The 22,964-nt window shown below is 45.3% G+C and overlaps 1 protein-coding gene across 4 annotated transcripts in view; it reads right to left on the bottom strand.

The window, feature by feature from the left end:
- RFT1 (RFT1 homolog) overlaps window positions 1-20,239 on the bottom strand; it is a 54,015-nt gene extending 33,776 nt beyond the window's left edge. For all 4 annotated transcript variants that reach the window (XM_054552069.2, XM_054552070.2, XM_002813637.6 and 1 more), the window contains exons 1-7: window positions 20,105-20,239; window positions 15,650-15,735; window positions 13,476-13,592; window positions 12,127-12,316; window positions 11,452-11,553; window positions 9,637-9,774; window positions 1,582-1,660 (exon numbers count right to left, since the gene is read on the bottom strand). In XM_054552069.2, the coding sequence (XP_054408044.2) occupies window positions 1,582-1,660; window positions 9,637-9,774; window positions 11,452-11,553; window positions 12,127-12,316; window positions 13,476-13,592; window positions 15,650-15,735; window positions 20,105-20,167 (775 nt within the window). In that variant the 5' untranslated portion in view covers window positions 20,168-20,239. The remainder of the gene's footprint in view (window positions 1-1,581; window positions 1,661-9,636; window positions 9,775-11,451; window positions 11,554-12,126; window positions 12,317-13,475; window positions 13,593-15,649; window positions 15,736-20,104) is intronic.
- Window positions 20,240-22,964: the final 2,725 nt, after the last annotated feature.

Raw genomic sequence — 22,964 nt, 5'->3', positions numbered from 1 at the left:
GATTTTCTTATTCTTACAACAATGTGAACTATCATCATACACCATTTCACAATAGTTACCTTGTTGCTTTTCTTACCCCATTCACAAATACATGCTGAATAGCCCTCCTGTGCCAGGCCACAGGGAGGCAGTGGTGAATGGCACAGTCTCTGCTCCCCAGGAGCTAAGTGCTCAGGCCCTTCACTCAGCTCTTCTGAGGCTTCTGACCCTCCCTTCCCCGAGAAGGCCTCGGAACAGTTTCATTTTTGTAATAGCAAAGTTATAAGGTTAGGCTGGAAACGTGTGCACTCTTAAAGATCAGAGAGCCCTCAGACACTGCCTGGTTCTATCCCTTGTTTACAGATGGGGAAAGCAAGGCATAGGGGGAGTTGCTTTCTTTTGGAGACATAATGAACAAAAAATACAGATGGGGGGAAATAAAATAACAATAAGAGTTGTATTAGAATGCTAGTATTATTTTTTCTATTTTCTTATTTTTTTCTAATGGGACTATATTTTATAATTAAAAGATAATTTTTGAAAAGATTAAAAATACATTCAGTAATAGGTATATGGATACGAAATACATATGAAGAGACAAACTACTACCTTCAGCAACTTATAGCTGTCTTAAATCTCACTTTTTAAATTAAAGCTGGGTATAAATAAACCAACTCATATACATAGAAAAACTAAATGTGCTTCCAGCCCCTTGCTGGCCCTCCACATTGAGAGCTCTGTCAGAGGTAAACTGAAAAGACCAAAGTCTGACCAAACTCTCATACAAGTGCATTTTGTTGTTTAAGAAAATAAATCCAGGTTTAGGGAATTGACATAATTTTTAAAAAGAAGAAGAAAATAAAATGAGATAAATAAATGATATAAAATGATAAAAAGGCTGGGTGTGGTGGCTCGCGCCTGTAATCCCAGCACTCTGAGGCAGGCGGATCACAAGGTCAGGAGATCGAGACCATCCTGGCTAACATGGTGAAACTCCGTCTCTACTAAAAATACAAAAAAATTAGCTGGGTGTGGTGGCAGGCACCTATAGTCCCAGCTACTTGGGAGGCTGAGGCAGGAGAATTGCATGAACCTAGGAGGCGGAGCTTGCAGTGAGCCGAGATGGCGCCACTGTACTCCAGCTTGGGCGACGGAGCAAGACTCCATCTCAAAAAAAAAAAAAAAAAAAAAGATAAAAATACTTTTATGTAACTGATATAATACTTTTATAATACATTCATAAAAATCATATAACATAGGGTTTTGGAGTTAGACCTGGATCCCAGTTAAGCTGTTCCTTGTTACTATAAAACCCTGAAGAAGTTCCACAACCTCACTGACCCTTAGTTTCCTCGTCCATGATGAAGGGGAATAATATGTTTCTTATAAGGCTGTGGAGAGATTTAAATTAGACCACCTAAGTAAAGCATCAAACTAAAGAGACATTGGTTTCTCTCTCCGTATTAAGCCCCCTCCTCCCATTTCTGAAATTCTTCTGCCCCAGAGGCTCTAGACAGGTGGTCTGGACCCAGGTAATTGGCAGTCCTATGAAATCCCCTTCTACTATGGTCTCCCGACCATTCAGAGTGACCGTCTACTTACCTTCTGTCAAAATCTGTTTCAAGAAAGACTGTTTGAAAAAACTCCAAGTCAGTTTAGCCTCTTTCCAGTTTATAAACGCCTAGAAGAGAAAACAAAACAAAACAAAAACATCACAGGCATTGCAAGTCTAAGAATGCAATGCTACATGAGAGGCAAATGCAATCTGGTCCCTAAATCCCAACTTGGATAGTCTCCACTGAATCCTCATTCAATGCTAAGCACACAGAAGGCATCTTACAAACACTGGAGAAGAATTTACATTACTAAACACAAAGCCAAAGTCTGTAAGGGCCTGCCCAAGACTCATATACTGAGACCCCTAAAGAATTGCTGCTTGGGGGCCCACACACTACACTGACCACAGCTAACACATACAGCTCACAGTTTGTTGTTTCCTTAAAAACGTCTAAAGCATGCCAGGCTGCAGAACAAATTCTGCTCCATATACTGCACATTGTAATGCTATGTTCAGCCATCCAGGGCCCTTTTACACAAAGTATAGGAGCCACCCTTCTGTATTACAAAAGAAATTTAGCCTTCGCAGGTCAGGTAAACCACTCAGAATGGGTATGACAGAGGAACGGAGAAAATAAAATTTCTGATATGACTCTTCTAAAACTCCAGGCCAGGAGAGGCGGCTCACGCCTATAATCACAACACTTTGGGAGGCTGAGGTGGGTGGATCACTTGAGGCCAGGAGCTTGAGACCAGCCTGGCCAACATGGCAAAAACCCCATCTCTACTAAAAATACAAAAATTAGCTGGGCGTGGTTGTACGTGTCTGTAATCTTAACTACTTGGGAGGCTGTGGCACAAGAATCACTTGAACCTGGAAGGCAGAGGTTGCAGTGAGCCGAGATGGCACCACTGCACTCAAGCCTGGGTGACAGAGCGAAAATCTGGCTCAAAAATAAATAAATAAATAAATAAATAAAACTCCCAGAGGCACCAAATGGCCCATTTCCTAAGGACAAGGAAACACTTAGGTAGGGTAGAGGTCAACCTATTAAGAGACAGGTGGTCTCAAAGCCAGGGAGCTGAGCACAAAATGGAAGAGCAAGGCAGCCAGGGAGTTCGGTATCCTCCGACTCCTGTTTTTCTACCTCCCATAGTTCTCTCTGGGGCCCCCTCCTCTATCTTGTAGGCACCCTGGGATCCCAGAATATTTAGACTAGGTGTTTGGTTTTTTGTTTTGTTTGTTTTGTTTTAGAAACAGGGTCTCACTCTATCACCCAGGTTGGAATGCAGTGGCATGATCATAGCTCACTATAACCTCAAACTCCTGGGCTCAAGCTATCTTCCCCCCTCAGCCTCCAGAATAGCTGGGACTACAGGTGTGTGCCACCCTGCCTAGCTCATTTTTAAAATTTTTGTAGAGATGAGGGTCTTGCTGCATTGCCCAGGCTGGCCTCAAACTCCTGGCTCAAGCAATCCTCCCACCTCAGCTCCCAAAGTACTGGGATTCCAGGCGTAAGCCACCATGCCTGGTTGATGTTAGCTTCTTAATCCTAGGGTACTTGCATTTTGAAAAGCTGTGATTATCCAAAGTGATTACTTCTCAATGGTAGGATTTCAGAGGGCTTTTTGGGACGGGAGGGCTGAATTACAAAGGCCAAGCCCACTCTACCTCTCCAAAAGGTCAGCCACAGCTCTGGAAGCAGGCCCAAGGGTAGGCCTGGAACCTGTCTCAGTCATGTGGGCCCCTGTTCTGGGCAGAAAGCCCACCCGTGAAGAGCAATGCTATCCAGTAGAAAGGTAATGTTAAATTTTCTAGCAGCCACAGTGCACAGGAAAAGGAAACAAGTGAAATTAATTTTAATATATTTTATTTAAATAAAATATATTGAAATGATAAAATATTATCATTTCAACAAGTAATCCCTATAAAAAATATTTTTTTCATATTAAGACTTTGAAATCCAATATGTATTTTGCATTTATGACTCATCTGAATTCAGACTAGCCACATTCCAGAATGCTCTATAGCCACATGTGGCTGGTGGCTAACATTTAGGACAGGGCAAGCCTAGAGCACCTCTGAAAGCAAGGATCACTTCTAGCCCCCATTCTCTTTACTCCTTGGTTTCTGAGCCTTTTTTCCAGACACAGGGAGCACAAGTGTGAATCCTCCCAAACAGTGCTGCCCTCAGGGAATCAGAGAACCTAGAGCAGATGCCAGGTTATCTCTTTAGCCCAGGAGTAAAATCTTCCCTGACGAGAAGGAAATTGGGCCACAAGATGTTTAAAACAGGCCATCTCCTTTCCCCGAAACAAAGAGCACCAGACAACTTCCCACCACTAGGGGGCACTGGGGACCACGTCATCTTCAGACTTGGATTCTGACCACAGCCGGCTTCAGCACCTTCTCTCTCACACTGCTCCTCACCCTTTGCCATGCTGTGGTGGTCCTCCCAGGGGTCAGCAAAGCAGGACCTGTCCCCTTTTAAAAGGAAACGAAGGCTGCTGCTTGTCATGAGGCTCTCGTGATGCCTGCTTGCCTGCAGGTTGTGAATGGATTTGGGAAGATGATTGAGCTCTTTAAAGACAAAGTTCTTTGGGAGAATGAAATCATGATGGTGTACCTAATCTGAGAGCTCATACTTGATTTTCCTAATGCCTTTGGTTTAAATGGGCTTGTGGTTCAGAAGGAATGGCAACACCACTTACTAAAAGTGCTCATTAAGGACACAGAGGCAGGAAATCCAATCTGAGATTCGGCTTCTCCAGGCAGGGGCTGAGTGGTGGGAGAGAGAAAGCATGTGGTGGACTTTTACCATTCTATTCAGAATGGAGGTGTCACTTGGGGCGGTCAAAAGAGGGCTATTTCGCAATAGCTGGGTTGGTACTGATGAGCTGATCTAAATAGCCGGGAATTTCCCCGAAAAACCCTGACTAACAAGCCATTCCACTGCCTCACTGTACTAATGGAGAAACGGCGGCTGGGGTGGTAAAAGGTGATGGATGGTAACTCCAGGGAAGGTCTGGAATCAGAACTCAGAGGCTCATCACACTTTCACCTGAGTCACTCGTCCACTTCCCAAACTCGTCTGACTCAGGATGATCTGATCAGCCACATCCTTACCACAATGACAAGAGTCACTGGGGAGTGTGGGGCTACCATCCTGTCCACTGCCCTCCATCACCTCCTCCACCCTACAGAGCACTCCTTCCTCTCCCTCTTGCTCCACCTATCCCAGTCACTCTGGGGCTATCAATGCTGCCCCAGCTTTATCCATCCTCCCACTTTCATCCATCCTTCCCCTGGCCTTACTCCTCACCAGGACAATTGCCACAGGCTTCCAATGAGCTTTTTTTGCTTCTTACTCTTTCTCTAGCCTATCCTTCTCATTGCAGGTTCAGGCTTTGGAGTCAAGCTTGGAGACTGGGGCTCGACCTGCAGCTCCTTGAATTATTAGTGTAAATGTTGCCGTGAACAAGATACTTAACTTTGCTAAGCCTTGGCTTTCTCATCTGCAAAATGGGGTAAGAAGTCCTGTCTCATGGAGCCGGTATGAGGATTGAATGGAAAAAAAAAAAAATACACTATAACTCTGTAAGAGATGGCAAGCTCCTCAATACAGACAGTTTGATCATGGTGCTGTTCAAAAACCTTTCATTAGGCTCCACTGCCCCTGAATTAAACCCAAGCTCCATAGCACTGAGGCCACTGCCACCTGACCCTAGCCTGGCAGCCAGGTTTACTTCCCTTCATAACTTCCTGCCACCTTTTCTTTTCTCTCCCTTCCCCCATTGTCCAGCCAACCTAAGTACCCCAGTCATCTCTACATTCCCAATTCCAACACAATGATGGGCAGATAACAAGCACTGAGCAAATTTTCTTTCCTTCTGTGGTCACGAATGCCCATCTCTACCACACATATACATTTAACCTCTGCCCACCCATGTGTCAAAGTCCAGCACAAAAGAAGCTTCCTCCACGAAGCCTTCCTTGATGTTCCTAGATGGAATTCAGCAGTCCTTCCTCTGTGCTTCTATTTTGATAATGCTAGACACACACTGTCCTGTAGCATAGTTGAGTACAGATCCTATCTCTCCATCACCATGCAAGTTCTGAGGGTAGGGGCCTCACTCAGGGCACCTGGTACAGTGCCTAACATATAATAATGTGTAATACATCCTTGCTGAGTCAAATTCCTCAGCTTTACTTAAATATTAGCATATCTCTCATACTAAATCCCTCAGAAATGTCAATGAATATAACCGGAAGCCATTATTTGAAGTATCATTAATTTATTATAAGGTTAAATAAGTATCTTTAAAGAAGATGGAATTCTACAAGAACAGGAAGGGAAATCCCACAATTAGGTCAAATTGATAGTAAATATAATTATTTGACCAGCTTCCATTAAGGAAGTCCCCAGTGCAGAAAGCTGCTCTGGGGAGTCAAGTCAGGCATGCTGCCCATGGTAAAGTCATACACTGCATTCATGCATTCAGAATCATCTCATTTCTTTTCTTCTTTTTTTTGAGACAGGGTTTCACTCTGTTGCCCAGGCTAAAGTGCAGTAGCATGAACACAGCTTACTGCAGCCTCAGCCTCCAGGGCTCAAGTGATCCTCCTGCCTCAGCCTCCTGAGTAGCTGGGATCACAGGCATGTGCCACCATGCCCAGCTAATTTTTACATGTTTTATAGAGACGGGTTCTTACCATGTTTCCCAGGCTGGTCTCAAACTCCTGGGCTCAAGCAATCCTCCCACTTCGGTCTCCCAAAGTGCTGGGATTACAGGCTTGAGCCACCACACCCGGCCTCTTTTTTTCTTTCCTTTTTTTTTTTTTTTTTTTTGAGACAGAGTCTTGCTCTGTTGCCCAGGCTGGAGTGTAGTGGCACGATCTCACCTCACTGCAACCTCCACCTCCTGGGTTCAAGCAGTTCTCCTGCCTCAGCCTCCCAAGTAGCCGGGATTACAGGCGCATGCCACCATGCCCAGCTAACTGTTTTGTATTTTTAGTAGAGACGGGGTTTTACCATGTGGGCCAGGCTGGTTTCGAACTCCTGACCTCAAGTGATCCGCCTGCTCAGCCTCCCAAAGTGCTGGGATTACAGGTGTGAGCCACCACGCCCAGGCTTCTTTTTAAAATAATAAACCTGAATTATGAATTGTTCCACCTAGAACTTCCTAATTTTTATGTAAACAATAACTACTATGGGCAATAAGCCAATTTCTTTTGGAAGGCTACATAACATAGGGGTAAACCACAGCCTAAAGCTAGTCCCCAGCAAAAGGTGGTGAGAAGTGGGTCCAAAACCAGCTATGTGATTTTGGGTTAGTCACTTAACTCCTCTGAACCTCAGTTTTCTTGTCTGTAAAATGGAGCTAACAGTATTTATCTCATACGTTACTATGAGAATTAAACACAAAATCCATGTAAAGTGCTTGGTGTAGTGCATGGCACAAAACATGCAGTCAATGGCAGTTATTGTAAATGGCTCTTTGTCAAGGTTCAAATACCTTCATGGAACTCCTGAAGTCTTCAGAGGGGCCTCACAGGTCATGTAAGCCAACAATCTCACTTTAACAATGAAGACCCTGAGGTCTGGGGAGAGTCCCACAGGCTTCAGATCTATATCAGGTGCCTCTCAAGCCCACAGGAACCTCCCTGAAGCTCAGGAATCACCTCTCCTACATGTCTGTATCCCTGATGGCACCAAGCATGGCGCCACGTTCTTACTGTATGTCAGCGGGAACAGTATCACTATGTGTGACAGGTACACACAGCCTTCTCATGATCAGGGCTTGGGTCCTTGCAGTCTGGGCATGGGTACTTTCAGAACATATTGCCAGATTAAACCGCTGAGCTCCCACACCAATACCATCAGAGCTGCCTAGCTAGGGTGCCCCTGTAGAGCCAGCTCTGCTCTCAGGGCATCAGTGTGATGGTGGTGATATCAGCTGTCACTTAAGGACACCCACTTGTGCCAGGCCACAATGTTAAGACCTTACATGCCCCAACTCATCAGGCCCTCAAAACAGCCTTAGGAGGGAGGTACTATTATTATCCCCATTTGACAGATAAAGAAACTAAGCTTAGAGTTCTGAGCCCATCACAGGTTTTATTTATTTAGTTACTTATTTGAGACAGGGTCTCACTCTGTTGCCCAGGCTGGAGTGCAGTGGCACAATCATGGCTCACTGCAGCCTTGACCTGTGCTCAAGCGACCCTCCCACCTCAGCCTCCTGAGTAGCTGGGACTACAGGTGCACACCACTACACCCAGCTAATTAAAAAAAATTTTTTTTTTGTAGAGACAGTCTTGCCATGTTGCTCAGGCTGGCCACCACAGAGTTTAATAAACACTTGGCAGACTGTTTTCTTTACCTTCTCTCTTTGCTTATACTAATGGTTCAAATGTTCCTTCCCAAAATACTGCTGGGGCACAGGGACAGGCCCAGTATGAAAATCTGCCAGGCTTGGTACAGGTGGGCACCAGGGGACACTAAGGGGAAGAAGAACTCTTCTGCACTCTCGGACCTGCTCTGGGGGCAGGTGGCAGAAGCTCTGGGCAAGAGAAGCGATCCTGAGTCCTAACCATCTAAGCCTGTAGATGAGGCACAGTGGTATCCAAAACGTCCTGTTGGTTAAGGTTACAGGTAAAACCTAGCTGAGCAGAATGGAGAACTCTGATCTCACAAATGAGAACATATCTGGCTTTGATACATAGGATCTAGTCTTTCTTGAAAAGTTGTATAACAGGATTCTATAAATTCTGAGACTTAAGTCTCACATGTTTTACTACTTTTTCAAGTATCACAAGAGGAATAAGGAGAAATCCAGCATGTGCCTTACCACAACTGAGTGCACTACATCCGGCAAGCAAACAAGCGTGGAGAGAGGGGAAAGTGCCCAGAATAGAGGAGCTCACGAAGTGTCTTAGCAGAGACAACGTGGCAACATCATCACGTGTGCAGCTCCGGTGGCATGGGCAGCAGCACTGACCCCAGAAGAGCCAGAAAATGAAAGTCCAATGGCCTGAGTGTGAAGGAATTGAGTAGAAAAGATTATGCTCCACTCCACACTTCAGCTGTAGAATCCACAGTGCTCTAGATGGGAAAGTGTGTCACCTGAAAGACTAGCATGACACTCAGAAGAAGACCATGCGAGGCCAGGCGTGGTAGCTCATAATCCCAGCACTTTGGGAGGCCGAGGTGGGAGGATTGCTTAAACTCAGGAGTTCAACACTAGCCTGGACAACATAGTGAGACCCTGTCTCTACAAAAAAATTTTTTTTTAATTAGCTGGGCATGGTGGCACGTACCTGTAGTCCCAGCTACTTGGGAGACTGAGGCAGGAGGATCACTTCAGCACAGGAGGTTAAGGCTGTAGTGAGCTATGATCACGCCACTCTGGGCAACAGAATGAGACACTGTCTCAAGGAGAAAAAAAAAAAAAAGACCATTTTGGGTTCATTCCTACTTTCTCAGAACTCTCAACTGTGTGCTAGAAGTCAACTGAGGAAGAAAACCAAAACCACAGCAGAACAGAGAGAGTGGAGCACAATGGTGGAGCCTGTGCTCTGCTGGCATGTGAGCCCCTCCAGGCTGCTGTCCTCACTCTGACCCTCACCTAGGACAGGTATTTATTCACTAAGCCTTAGTTTCTTAACCCTAAAATAGAAACAGACAGCGTCAGCCTTTCAGGGTTGTTGTAAGCATTAAATAAGGCAGGTAAAGCATTGCACAGTGGTTGTTAACTGGGGGCAATTTTGGCCCCCAGGGGACATTTGGCAATGTCTGGAGACATTTTGGGGTACTCCACTGAGGGGTGGTTGCTACTGGCATCTAGCGGTTTGAGGTCAGAGATGCTGCTAAACATCCTACAATGCATAGGACAGCCCCTACAACAAAGAATTGAGCAGCGCAAAATGTCCACAGTGCAAAGATTTAGAAACCCTGGCCTGACATAGAGCAAGCACTCCATAAATATGAGCTATAAAATTCTATTTATGATTATAACAATAAACCAGTTGCAGTTCTTTCTCTCAAGGATAAGCAGCACCTATGATTAAAATGATAAGAGATAAAATGTATTACTTACTCCATTTCTTGTAATATTGGGTAACAGATCTGTTATTCTGGAGACAGGAAGAGTTTGAAGCTTGGTTGATTCTGGGGAACCCAGTAACCTTGTGAAATAAATAACATAGCAGAGCACCAGAACTGTGGTATAGAAAAGCTGAGAAAAAAAATAAATTGTTTTAATAAAGGCAGAATTAAGATATGCCTATAAATTTGATCTCAAAGGCCAGTCAAGTAATAGAACTCTCTTGATTAACTGCACTTTCTATTCAGCAATGCCTTACCCTCTGGGAAATGGCACTATTCACTTAGACCCAACTCCACTGCAGCATCTACCTGCAAAGTGTTCCCAACACTTCACTTAACTGGGAGAACATAATTCTTCTCGGCAGGCAGAATGTAATTTCCATAACAGATGTACACTAGCTCAATTACCACAGCAACGTCCGATACGTTCTCAAAAGGTATGTATTTGGCCAAAGGAATGGCTCTTCCACCTAGTCAGCACACTGCAAAGATCTATGTATCCTAACTGTGCTAATATCCAAGGACTTGCCGTCATCAAGGACTGTGGGTTTTCTATAAACCCCGGAAACCTGTGCCATTAATGATTACAAAGCACAATTGAGCTGCTGGCTCTCTCCTCTTCACCAGGGCAAGAGCTATTACAGATAGGGGAAGAAAAGGTAGGGTGATAAGAGGGCCCACCCCTCCCTCCACCCATCCAGGACAAAAGAATGGCTTCTAGCCAGGAGCAGCCAGATGGGTTTTGTCTGCAGATTGAGGAGGAAAGTCCAAAAAAGTCCCTTTTCACAAGCTCCCTTTGACCCTCTTTCCCTCCTGAGAACAGCAGTGCACACTGGTTCAAGAAAGACTGGGACCTCTAGACTTGCTTTCAACCTGGCAATATCAAGGCTGCTCCTGTAGTAAAGGCACAGGGCAAGGAAAAAGAAGAGTCTCACTTTAGTAGGTGTGGGCCCCTCTGCTCTCCACTCCCAACCATGCCTGAGATGGAGCCCATCATCCGCCAGCCTTCTTTCTTCATGCTCCAAGCCCTTAAAGCTCCAGCAGCACTGCTGTGAGCCACCCACCTGATGCCAGTGTCCTCTGTAAGAAGTACCCTTTACATAAATCATTACTAAGAATCTTAATTTATCTTCCTAAACATTAATGAAAACTACAACTGCTTTGCACTGTAAAATGTTCTGGTAACTATCTGATCTTAAATTTCATTTTTAAAAATAGCACTTGTACTCTAGTTGTATTTTTATTAGAACTAGAAATATGAACTAGAACTAGGAAACAATGAGATGGAAATGAAGCCTAAATTGCTAAAACTGAACATATACCTACTCTGACTTGATTCATGCCCTCTGAATTATGTGAGATTTCAATCTAAGTTTAAAACAGGCTTGGCAGAGTTTCCACCTATTCTGCAAAAAAAATGATGGAAATCCAGGGAAAATAATACACATGCAATTTGATTCCCACCCCACCCCCACTGGTTTTTTCCTCCTTTACAAGACTATCAGACGACCAAAGATCAGTTTGAAACAGGCTTGTCCACTGAATGTCTAAAAGGGATTTTTGATGTTTGACAATGAAGTCCAGTGTGTGGCCCTCATCAGGTCCCTAGAAACACCTACGGTCTCAGTGTATGGAACACAATGGACCTGGCAGCCAGAGAAGCAGTGCCAAGGCCACCCTTCTGGTGCTTCCACCTCCTGCACAGGCATGGGTACTGCGAATGCAGACCACACGACGGTGGAAACAAGAAGAAAAACCAGTTGGAGAAACAAAGATCATATAAAAAGTTAAAAGCCATGATTCTTACCTGGGCCAAAGAGAAAATGTACAATCCCCAGTGAGGCAACCACAGCACGAGAAAAGCTGTCAGAACGCTCTTAAGAATTACCGACAGGCTCTCGGCAATCACCTGCAAACATGTGGTTAAGGTGCAGTTTACAAACATCATCAAAAAGTCAAGATATAATGGAACGATAGACAGAAAATCTAGGGCAGTGGTTACCCTGGCTGTGGGGGCAGAGCCCTCAGCTCGACATAAGTATCAGTAACGTTTTACTTCTTGGGTAGGGTGGTGGGTTCACGAATCTTTCAGTATATTATGCTTTAAGATTTACATTATATATATATTCTTTTGTAATCTATTATAAAAGATGAAGAGAGAAAAGTTAATATTAGTATACAACTAAATATAACCACTAGAAAAATCTGAAAAACCTTTACAGTCCTTCTAAATTCTGACTTGAACTAATAAATTATTAGCAAATCTGTTTTTTATTTATGGTAAAACAGAGATGAACTTTAGCCTAGCCTATCTGACAAATTTCAAGTGGAAGAACTTAACTGACCATGTCACCTTTTTCTAAATACATTTCTAGGTGCAAGTCTGGAAAAATCATTCATTCTCTCCTATAAAAGCATTTTTAAAAAACAACCCTTTTTCTTATTCTTCCCATTTCCCATTCACAACAGAAGGCGCACTGACCTTGAGCTTCACAAACATATGTGCTTGTGCCAAGACCCAAAAGGGCTCTCCTAGAAGCTCCACCACTGCTGAGAGACCAAACAGCACCACTCCAGTTGCATAGTGAGGGACAACATTAGGATCAGGCACTTCAAGCAGCTGCAACCAGATCCAGCCCAGGAATAAGGACCAAAACACACCCAGGGGGACTCTGGAAGAGGAGAAAAAAAAATTCACTAAATTTTAAAATAAATATAAGTATATATTAAAATAGTAACACTGAACAGAAAAAATAGTTATAATACAAACAGCTACCATTTATTAATTAAGATACTAACTACACGCCAGGCACTACGATTCACGCCCCGTATCTCACTGACACCTCACAACGATCCTCTGCCATTATCTCCATTAAAAAAATGAGGAAACTGAGGCTGACAGGCACTGGGCAATTTGGCCAAGGTCATGAACAGCTCAAGAGCAGAAGCAAGACCCAATCCTGCTATAACTCCAAAGCCTAAACTTCTATCCAATGGGTTACACATACTGACCCCATAAGCAAAATTCCCGGAAAGAAAATGCCTGGTGTTAGAATGGCTGACAGACTGTATACAGCTGTTCCTTGCATCCCAAATAACCAACAGAGCAGTGCTCAGTATCCTTTCACATGTTTCATATGTGTACCATGGGGCACTTTAATATGACTGGGTGGTTAACAGTTGTTCCTCTAATAAAATGAACACCTACCAGCCCTCATGACAGTCATTTCTGTGAGGCAATAAGGAGTTATGCAAGGGCAGCACTGGGAAATAACCTCGAACCCCAGCCCTCCCTGCAGGGACCTAGCTGGAGAAAAGCCATTGCAATTTTAAGCTAATGCATTTGATCTTCAAGAATATCCTAAAAGACTCAGAACTGAAGTCACATAACAAAATTGAAGAAAAATGTAATGAAACCCATAAGAGGCTTTCAAGAAATACTAAATCTAAGTGGCTGTTAAAAGCTCAGAAGATGTTATAGAGCAAAAAGATTAGGAATAAAAAAGGTGGCACAGGCCAAGTGGAGCCCACAGTGGTGATCAGAAACAGCAAGAAACCACCTCCAAAGAGGATGAAACCAGGGCTAGAAACCTGGCCCAGAAACCCCAACCCAGAACCTCTTCCTGGCTCCTGGACATCCAGGGAGAAAATGAGCCAAGAAGTTCCTTTGACACAAACACTCTCCCCTTCTTGTTGTATGCCTGCTCCCAGAAACCCATGGCGAAACTGAATCTGGAGGCAACTCAGCTTCAGGCACGTGTTACTGTTTCATTTCCAATGCTCACTACACCTGCCTTCCTGAAACATGTCTCCCGCCAAAGCACAACTCACGTTAGCCACAGCAGGTTGAGGGTCTGACTCCAATCTCGCTGGGTGCCCCCACTGAGACATGCTCTGCGGAAGGCCTCTCTGGCCAGGAAGAGGGTGGTTGAGTAAAGCAGCGTTAGTCTGTAAATGAAAGGGAGAAATCAATAAGGTCTCGAGTTTTTTCATAGGGAGAACTTCTGGGATTTTTCCAGCAACAGGGAGGAGATAAAGTCTTGGTCATAAACCACTGGTGGTGATGTGGAGGGCAGTGGGCTCTTACAGGACCCCCTACCGGTCTGATCCATGAGAACTAATGAGTTAGGAACCAAACGAAAGACACCTGAGGGTGTGTGCCTACAGTTACTTGAAGGATAGAAACTGCTGCAGTGGCCTCAAAAGGCTTCAGCCTTCATGGCTACAGGCAGAGGTGTGGCCATGACCACAAGGAGGAGAAGAAGATAAGATTATAACTACACCCTTCTTGGTCACACTGACACGAGTGACCGATAGCCCCTGTGAGAAAAGCTGAGCCTCTACCAAGTGGAGGCTCTGGCCAAAAGAATCTCAAGACAGGCAATAAGGCTGGCAACCATTACAGAGGCAGCTGCAACCCAGATCAACAAGGCTTGCCTGGGTACCTCCCAGGTGGGCAGCACCTGGGTAAGCCTTCCTGCACCTTAGCAAGGAGTAGCTGAGATTTCCCCTCCTCAATAGGCAGCTGTCTGGGTGAAGCCAGAGTGGGGACAGCCCAGGGTTAAGGTCTCTGGGGTTTCCCAGGGATTATCGTGCTACCCAGTGCCTCTGTGGGACATTGCAAATAAGGAGATGGAATCAAACCTTAAGCAGGGGGGGCACGGCAGGCCAGACAAGGGCTGTCAAAGCAGGGACCTGCCAATCTCAGGAAGGCTGCCGGGGGAGAAAAATCTGAGCCCCTAGGTGGATTTGCCCCTCTTCCTTCCTGCTTTTAAAACAGTATTTCTCAGGGCCAAGTGCCTATATTTCTCAGGCTGATGCCTATAATCCCGGCACTTTGGGAGACTAAGATGGGAAGACTGCTTGAGCCCAGGAGTTCGAGACCAGCCTGGGCAACACAGTAAGACCTCATCTCTACAAAAAATAAAAAAATTATTCAGGTGTGGTGGTGCACACCTGTAGTCCCAGCTGCTCAGGAGGCTGATATGAGAGCATCACTTGAGCCCAAGAGGTCAAGGCTGCAGTGAGCCATGATGGCGCCACTGCACTCCAGCCTGGGTGGCGGGGCAAAAGCCTGTCTCAAAAGAAGAAGAAGAAGGTGAAGAAGAGGAAAACAGTATTTCTCAAAGAATGGTCCCTGTTTCAAAATCACCTAAGGAGCTTATAAAAATTCAGATTCCTGGGCCCTTGTTCAGCACTACGTAGTGCAAAACTCCACAGATGATTCCTTTGCCCAAAGCTTGAGTCCTGCCACTAAGCTCTGAGACCAGAGCCAAGAGTATATGTTTGGTAAGTATTAGACATGAAATGCTGTCTGGAACATATTGTCTTATTTATCAGGACACGAAGACACACCTGAGAAGCTGAGCTATTCTGAGCACTCACATCATTTCATATACTTTGTGTCATTTGTGAAGACAAAATATGCGTGGGTGTCCTTGAACAGACAGGAGGCGAGTAGAAGAAAAAAGATGAGTCTAAAAGACAAAGAAGTCATCTTTCCAAGAGCCTCCAAGAAACTGATGACAAAGACTCAAGCTCGAATCCCAGTTGCCATATCCCAATTATAAAATCACTGAGGAGGGAAGGAAGGTGGCTGCTCCAGCCCTGCCATTATGAAGCGCAGCCTCACAAACTGCCGAATTTCTGTTCCCTTTGCTGTCAGCAGGACAAGAACATAGGATTATATCTGAGAGAGAGTTTTTAGTGAATTACTCCCACTCTTCTCCTTCCTGACTTCCAACAGCAGGAAAACCAGAACAGCTGGCAAAGAAACGTGCATTTGGAGGCTGCTAATGGAAAACACTCCATGGGTCCATTAAAAGCAACATCGCCTGCGCGTCCCTCCACTCCTGCACGCTTCTCCTCAGCCCACTGCTAAGACATTCTGCTTCTGATAAAGGTCCATGCTTCTAGAACCCAAGGATGACACACAGGTACAGAGTTTGAAGAAAGCCTGGCTAGGAAGGGGAACTCTGACAGTGCCAGGGTGCATCTCCTCCTACCTTACATTTACTACGCCAACGATTTCCTTTGACAGGAAGCGAAGAATAAATGCATTCAAGACAAAGGTGATCAACCGAAACAGCACCTATAGAAAAAGAGGAAAAATACGTAAGAATAAATGACGTTAGGAGTGTTTACTTAGCTGAAATGAGAACAATGTGGCTGTTCTTCCTAACACGATGTAATGACATACAGCAGCCTTGACACGGAGACTCTCCTCTAAGACGCCCAACCTGTCTGCATTTCTCCTGAAATTTCATTCCATGGGATCTCTCAGCACTCCCATGCAGTAGTCAAAGAACCCAGGAAGGCACTTGCAAGGCTCCCTAATTTATTAATAACAAGAAAGAGGCCCCAGTAGACTCACTGAGTTTCTACAGGTTCAAAGTCAAGCCCTTGAGGAAGCAGAAAGAGAATTCTAGTCAGTGGTTCACCTTGCCAGGCCCTGGCCACACTCCCCCACCCTAGCCTGTTTAGAAATAGCACACACTTAGCAAGTGGGAGCCTTAAGGGTACAGAAGACTCACCAGAAATCATGGGGACTAATTTCTCTTTTCTTCTCTGCCTCATAATATCTAGGAATTTCAATAATGACATTTATATCGTTCTGAACTTCAGTTTTCTCAATTAGAACACAGAAAATGTATTTCTTTATTGAATACTGTCTCTTTCCAGGGAGAAGTTGAAATACCTTTTAAATGATGCTGCAAAAATAAGATAACGTAATGTAACATGGGGGGAAGGCAGAGAGAGTCCAATTATTGCCACTTGAAAGGGACATATCCTGAGACTTTCCAATCTGTCAATTCAAGAAAACCATCTAAGCAAAGAACTTCTCCCATGAGACACAGAGAACAAGAAGACTGTAATTAAACAGGGTTGCTAAATGGGGATGCTGGGAAGAGTGTAAACCTCATTCACTAAATGACTCCCTTCTGCATCCCAGCAGCAAATGAAAATCACTTCTGTGTTAAGCACCCTCAGAGTTATCTGTGAAGAGTTGCAATTTGGAAGATTTGATGTAAGCACATCAATGGACTACTGTGTTCTGAAAATCTCTGCGGACAGCTATGACCAAAAAGGGACACTGTGTAACACTGTACCTAAAGTGTCACAGAGCAGCAAGGTCTCCAAAGCCAAGAAATCACTATCTTAACCGTTATGGAGTCAAAGGTGGTCTTTTGAGTCTCATGACAGCTCTGTAGCTGCTCCTTAGAAACATGCAGATATGGCTGGGCATGTTGGCTCATGCCTGTAATCCCAGCACTTTGGGAGGCTGAGGCGGGTGGATCAACTGAGGTCAGGAGTTCGATACCAGCCTGACTAACATGGTGAAATGCCGTCTCTACTAAAAATACAATTCACCATTTAGCTCTTCTATCTGTTATCTTCTAATTGTTATAAGCTTCAATTTCCTTGGTCAAATGAGGTTACCTATCACATAGGGTTGATTAAAAGGATCAAAAGAGATTGTAGGGCTGGGTACATTGGCTCATGACTGTAATCCCAACACTTAGCTGGGTGCGGTGGCTCACGCCTGCAATCCCCGCACTTTGGGAGGCCGAGGCGGGCAGATCATGAGGTCAGGAGATCGAGACCATCCTGGCTCACACGGTGAAACCCCATCTCTACTAAAAATACAAAAAATTAGCCAGGCGTGGTGGCGGGCTGTAGTCCCAGCTACTCGGGAGGCTGAGGCAGGAGAATGACGTGAAGCCTGGGCGACAGAGCTAGACTCCATCTTAAAAAAAAAAAAATCCCAACACTTTGGGAGGCTGAAAGGTAGGAGGATCACTTGAAGCCAGGAATTTGAGATCAGCCTGGGCAACACAGTGAGACCTCATCTCTACAAGAAATATTTTTAAAAGAAATGAGACAGTAGAAGTGAAAGCATTTTTTTAAGTGCATACAAATGAAAGGCGTTAATACTTTCAGCATAGGTAGCTTAGAATTAAGATAGAACAAGCTCTCAAATTCTTGTAGAATAAAACATAACCACAAAGCTACCTGAAGTGTCTACAGTGTAATTTGAGAAAGCATACAAGAATGAAAACACTCAAGAAACCATATAAAAATATGGTTATTAAAAAAAAAAATCCGAGTGTGGTAGCTCACACCTGTAATCCCAGCACTTCGGGAGGCTGAGGCAGGTGGATCACTTGAGGTCAGAAGTTCGAGACCAGCCTGTCCAACATGGTGAAACCCTGTCTCTGCTAAAAATACAAAAATTAGCCAGGTGTGGTGGCAGGTACCTGTAATCCCAGCTACTTGGGAGGCTGAGGCCTGAGAATCGCTTGAGCCTGGGAGGCGGATGTTGCAGTAAGCCGAGATAGTGCCACTGCACTCCAGCCTGGGCAACAGAGCGAGACTCCATCTTGAAAACAAAAAACAAAACACCATGCGTACACACTTATGTTAACCTCAAAGTTGTCACTGTCTAAGAAACTTAATGTTCCAGGCCATATCCATATCTCCTAATTCGTTTGAATAAAGGTTGCAGCTAATGAAACTGAGGTTGCTTATGCCACCCAGTATTTGCCACACACTGTAGCCCTTATTAGCAACACAGCCTTCATTTACTTCTGCAAAGGACTTTACAGCTTTTGTTTTAAGACAGGGTCTCACTCTGTTGCTCAGGCTGGAGTGCAGTGGCATAATCACAGCTCACTGCGGCCTCAATCTCCCAGGCTCGAGATCATCCCACCTCAGCCTCCTGAGTAGCTGGGACTACAGGTGCATGCCACCACGCCTGTCTAATTTTTGTATTTTTTGTAAAGACAAGGTTTCACCATGTTGCCCAGGCTGGTCTTTAACTCCTGAGCTCAAGCAATCCTCCTGCCTTGGCCTCCCAAAGTGCTAGGATGACAGGCATGAGCCACCGCATCCAGCCAACTTTACAGTTTTAAAAAAAAAGGCTCTCTCACATCTGTTAAATTATTTGACGCTAAAAACAACCAGGTAAATGCACAGGAAGCAAGACTGGGGGTTAAGTGATTTCCTCAATGTCACACGGCAAGCCAATGACCCAGCTTGACCTTACAGGTAGGCCACCTGACTTGTAGTCCAGTGTGTTTTCCGCTATAACTTGTTTTCATTTTATGAAGCCTATCTGAGTAGTAAGATATTATCAAAGGCTGAAAATAAACCAACATTGTGGATAAAACAATAAACTCAGTTATTTATGTAGTGAAACTCAGTTATTTATGTAGTGAAACAGAAAAAAAAAAAAAAAAACCCTAGGTAAAGTTAGAATGGCTAACATTTACTAAGCACATATCACGTGCAAGGTACTCTTCAACATGCTTTCCACAGGCTATCTCATTTCATTCCTACATTGACTATTTTAAAAATACTTATTACCCTAATAAAAGTAGCCACATTTATTAAGTACTTGTAGTGTGCCAGGCACTTAAGAGGCATGATTTCATCTAATCTTCCTAATGACCCTGCGGGGTTGCACTATGATTCGCATTTAAGATCAAGAAACTGATACTCACAGAAGTCACGGGATTTATCCCGAAGGCAGGCATCTAGCAAGTGACAAGGCCCAAACTCAAGCCCCATTCTGCTTGGTTCTTTCTTCTGCCCTCCATGTGCCTCTCTAAGATAAGGGGTAGGGTAGATTCAGGACTTGTGTGAAGTAGGGTTGATTGGCTCAAGAGTGAGACAGAGAGATACTGAGCCACTTGACTTAAGAGGTTCAGCTCCTGGGGTTGAAAGAATCTTCAGATACCATTTGGACTAACTGGCATGTATCACATCTGACAGATGACAAAAATTAGGGCCAAGAAGAGAAGTGACTTGTCCAAGATCACATAAACAGAAGATGAGCCAACAAGTATTAAATGCATACTAAGAGCCCGGTACTGTATTACGTACGTTTATTTGAATGATCTCAATCAATCCTTGCTTATGAGCTAGGTACGACATATTATTACCCCGATTTTACTAGTGAGGAACTCAGGCTCTGCAGGTGGAGTCACTTGTCCTGGGTCACGGAGCAATCCAAGCCTGTCTAACTCCAGATTTCTATTCTTAGCTATGCCATATGGTCTCTCGGAACTCAGTGGGACTCAAAGTTTGAGGAAAGTGTTTGATGAAGGAAATGAACCCCTTGCCTGAAAAATACCAGATTCTCGAGCAGGAAATACCAGTCCCTCATCCCCGCCACCCGATCTGATTCACTCTTACTGCCGTATGGGAAACAGAATGCTCCGACGGAAAGCGGCTTGTCTGCAGTCACCCGGCCTAGACTCTAAAGGCATGCTCCCATCTCCGGGCCAGGGTCCCCCCTCATCAATGCCACCGTCTCCGGTCGACCCCCCACCCCCCCTCCATTGCGGGGTCCACCTCGGGACTGGGTCGGCCCTGGGGCAGGCTCTCAAGGGCCCGAGGGCTGCCATCCCGCGAATCCCGGCTGCAGTACAAGCTGGAACCTGACGGGCAGAGAGTACCTGCAGGAGGAGACCGGAGGAGGCCAGCCGGGCCGCCTGGCCCAGTACCTCCTGGCTACCCATAGCCTCCGCGCCAGGTTCAGGCACCAGGAAATGCCGCCGCCACTCCGCTTAGTCGCGATAAGATGGCGTCACGGAGCGCCTCGCTATCTGATTGATGGCCTTGAGACAGGGGGGCGGGGCACGAGAAGTTCTGGCCCTTTAAGTGGGCCTGGCTCGGGCTGTCTGTTATGACGCCTGGCTCTTCCTATTTCAGTAGGTCTTGCGCTGTCTGTCGCTTATGCGCTGTCTGTCCCTCTCTTCCCCATATAAACGAAATAGTGTGGCGAGTACTAAGAGATACCGTTAAAGAATCCAAAGTTCCTTCTCTGAGGCTTTCAGCCACCAACCAAGAAGCACTAACTTTCCTGGCCTTATCTGCCAAAAGGGAAACAAACTTCTCACTGGCCTGTGAAGAAGATTCTTACCATTGACCTTTGCTTACAGAATCACAGCCACAGCCCCTCTGAATTAGGCTGGACAGGAATTGTCCTCATTTAACAGAGAAAGAACTGAGGACCAGAAGTTAAATATAGCACTGTCACGTGTATGGTTTTGTGAAATCCTTCCGAAAGCTCTGAGAGTTGGCCCCCGTGGTTAGAGATGGTTAGAGAGCCTTGGAGATGGGAAGTGACTTGTTCGAATCTACACGACTTGTTTCCTGACTAAGTGGATACCAGGCTCCTGATCCTAAACTTATCACTCTTGCCTGTATGATAGAAATTGTGAGGGCAGAGTGGAAGAAGAACTGGAAGTGCTTTGTAAAACGTAAAGCGCCCAACATACACAATCAGCTGTTGCTCTGTCAGTGTTCTTATTATCTACCACGCAGGCTGTAGGAAGCCCAGTCTTGCCCCAATCTCTTTCAGGCCTCACATGATTTGGCCCCAGCCTATCTTCTACTACCTTTCACACGATCATTGCCCTTCCCAACACTATCTAGGCCATAGCCATTCCGAGTCCTTACCAGTCCTCAAACAGGCGGTGACTCACTGGCCTTTGCTCCTCCACCCTCTTTGTCCAAAGTGTCTTCCCTGACAGCACCCCTTGCCCTGCTAGACCACACTGTCCTGACTTTCCTGGCCAACCACAGCTGGTACCTGCTGTGGACTAAATGTGTCCCCTCAAAATTCATATGTTGAAGCCTAATCCCCAGTGTGATAGTATTAGGAGGTAAGGCCTTTGGGAAGTAATTAGGTCCTGAAAGTGGAGCCCTCATAATGGGATTCGTGTCCTTATAAAAAGAGATGTCAGAAAAATGATCTCTGTGTCTACCACTTGAGGATACAGCAAGAATGTAGCTGTCTGCAACCAGGAAGTAGGCTTTGTAAAATGTAAGGCGCCCAACATACACTTAACAGGAACCAAACTGGCTAGCACCTTGATCTTGGGCTTCCAGCCTCCAGAGCTGTGAGAGAAATTTCTGTTTTTGACTTACCCAGTCTATGGTATTTTGTTACAGCTGCCCAAGCAAATTAAGACAGTACCCCTAAAATACTCTGTACCCCTTTATAGTTCCTAGTGCAACCTGCATTATAGCAGAAAGACTAGAATATGTGTCTCTATATAATCAGCCCATGAGCTCCAAGAGGGCAGAAGTGCAGCCTGCCTGGTTTTGCCTCATGAAGTAGTGGTACAGAACATTCTTAGGGCTCCCATAAATGTCTCCTGACACATGACTGCTGCTACTGCTGCTGGAAGCAGACTGTGGAACTCAAAGCCTATCACTCCCATCTTGCCAGGTGAAATGAGCTCTATCTTAGTGTGGAGGCCCAGAATGTGAGCTTTTATTTTCCTTTTTTTTTTTTTTTTTTTTTCTTGAGACAGGGTCTCGCTCTGTCTCCCAGGCTAGGATGCAGTGGTGCAGTCTTGGTTCACTGCAGCTTCTACCTCCTGGGCTCAGGTAATCCTCCCACCTCAGCCTTCCGATTAGCTGGGACTACAGGCATGCAGCACCAGACCTGGCTAATTTTTTCTGTGATTTTTGTAGAGATGGGTTTTTCCCACGTTGCTCAGGCTGGTCTCCAACTCCTGGACTCAAGTGATCCGCCCACCTCAGCCTCTCAAAGTGCCGGGATTACAGGCATGAGCCACCACCACTGCACCTGGCCCAAGAATGTGAGCTTTTGTCTGTCAGAGAGCACTGGCCTTGAATCCTCATTCTGCTACTCACTGACTGGGTGACCTCAGTATGCTCAGCTACTAAATAGGGATATTATCTGTCCTGTAAAAATAGTCATAAGGATTATATCAGGCAAGTCTGGCCCTCAGAGAGCTTAAATTCTAGTGAAAGGGAAACTGAAAAAAACTCTAACAAACAAATAAAATTTCACATAGGGCTAAGTGCTACGAAAGAATGAAACCAGGTAAGATCATAGAGGCTTTGGAAGAGAGAGAGAGGGTTGCTGTTTTAGGATGAGTGAGTTGGGCACCCACCTGGGGAGGAGTGTACTTGGAGAATAGAGAAAGTGTTGGAGGGTCCAGGTATTTGGCATAATGGCTGAGATGCTAAAGACCTTGACCTGGGCAGCCTTCTCACCCCCATGGACCGTGGGCCAGCAGGTGAGACGGCCTCCGGCTTCCTTTATTCCCAGCCAAGCAGTCTCCTCCTCCACAGCTCATCCCCAGAGAAGAACCAGCCAAGAGTTCATCATGTGCACACACTCCTAAGCCTGGCATCCATGTAAGCTGCTTTGGGAAGGAAGAAGTGATCATTTTGCTAGGAGCAAAGAAGTCAAAGGGGAAATGCTCCTAGCTAAGTCTAAAGGGCAAAACATTCTAGGACCCCAAGGTATGGACTCTGTGGGGCTCCTGGGTGAGA

Source organism: Pongo abelii, chromosome 2 (assembly GCF_028885655.2).
Source record: "Pongo abelii isolate AG06213 chromosome 2, NHGRI_mPonAbe1-v2.0_pri, whole genome shotgun sequence".
NCBI classification, from domain to species: domain Eukaryota; kingdom Metazoa; phylum Chordata; class Mammalia; order Primates; family Hominidae; genus Pongo; species Pongo abelii.
The sequence above is the reverse complement of the archived record's forward strand: the minus strand, read 5'-3'. Positions and strand labels throughout refer to the sequence as shown.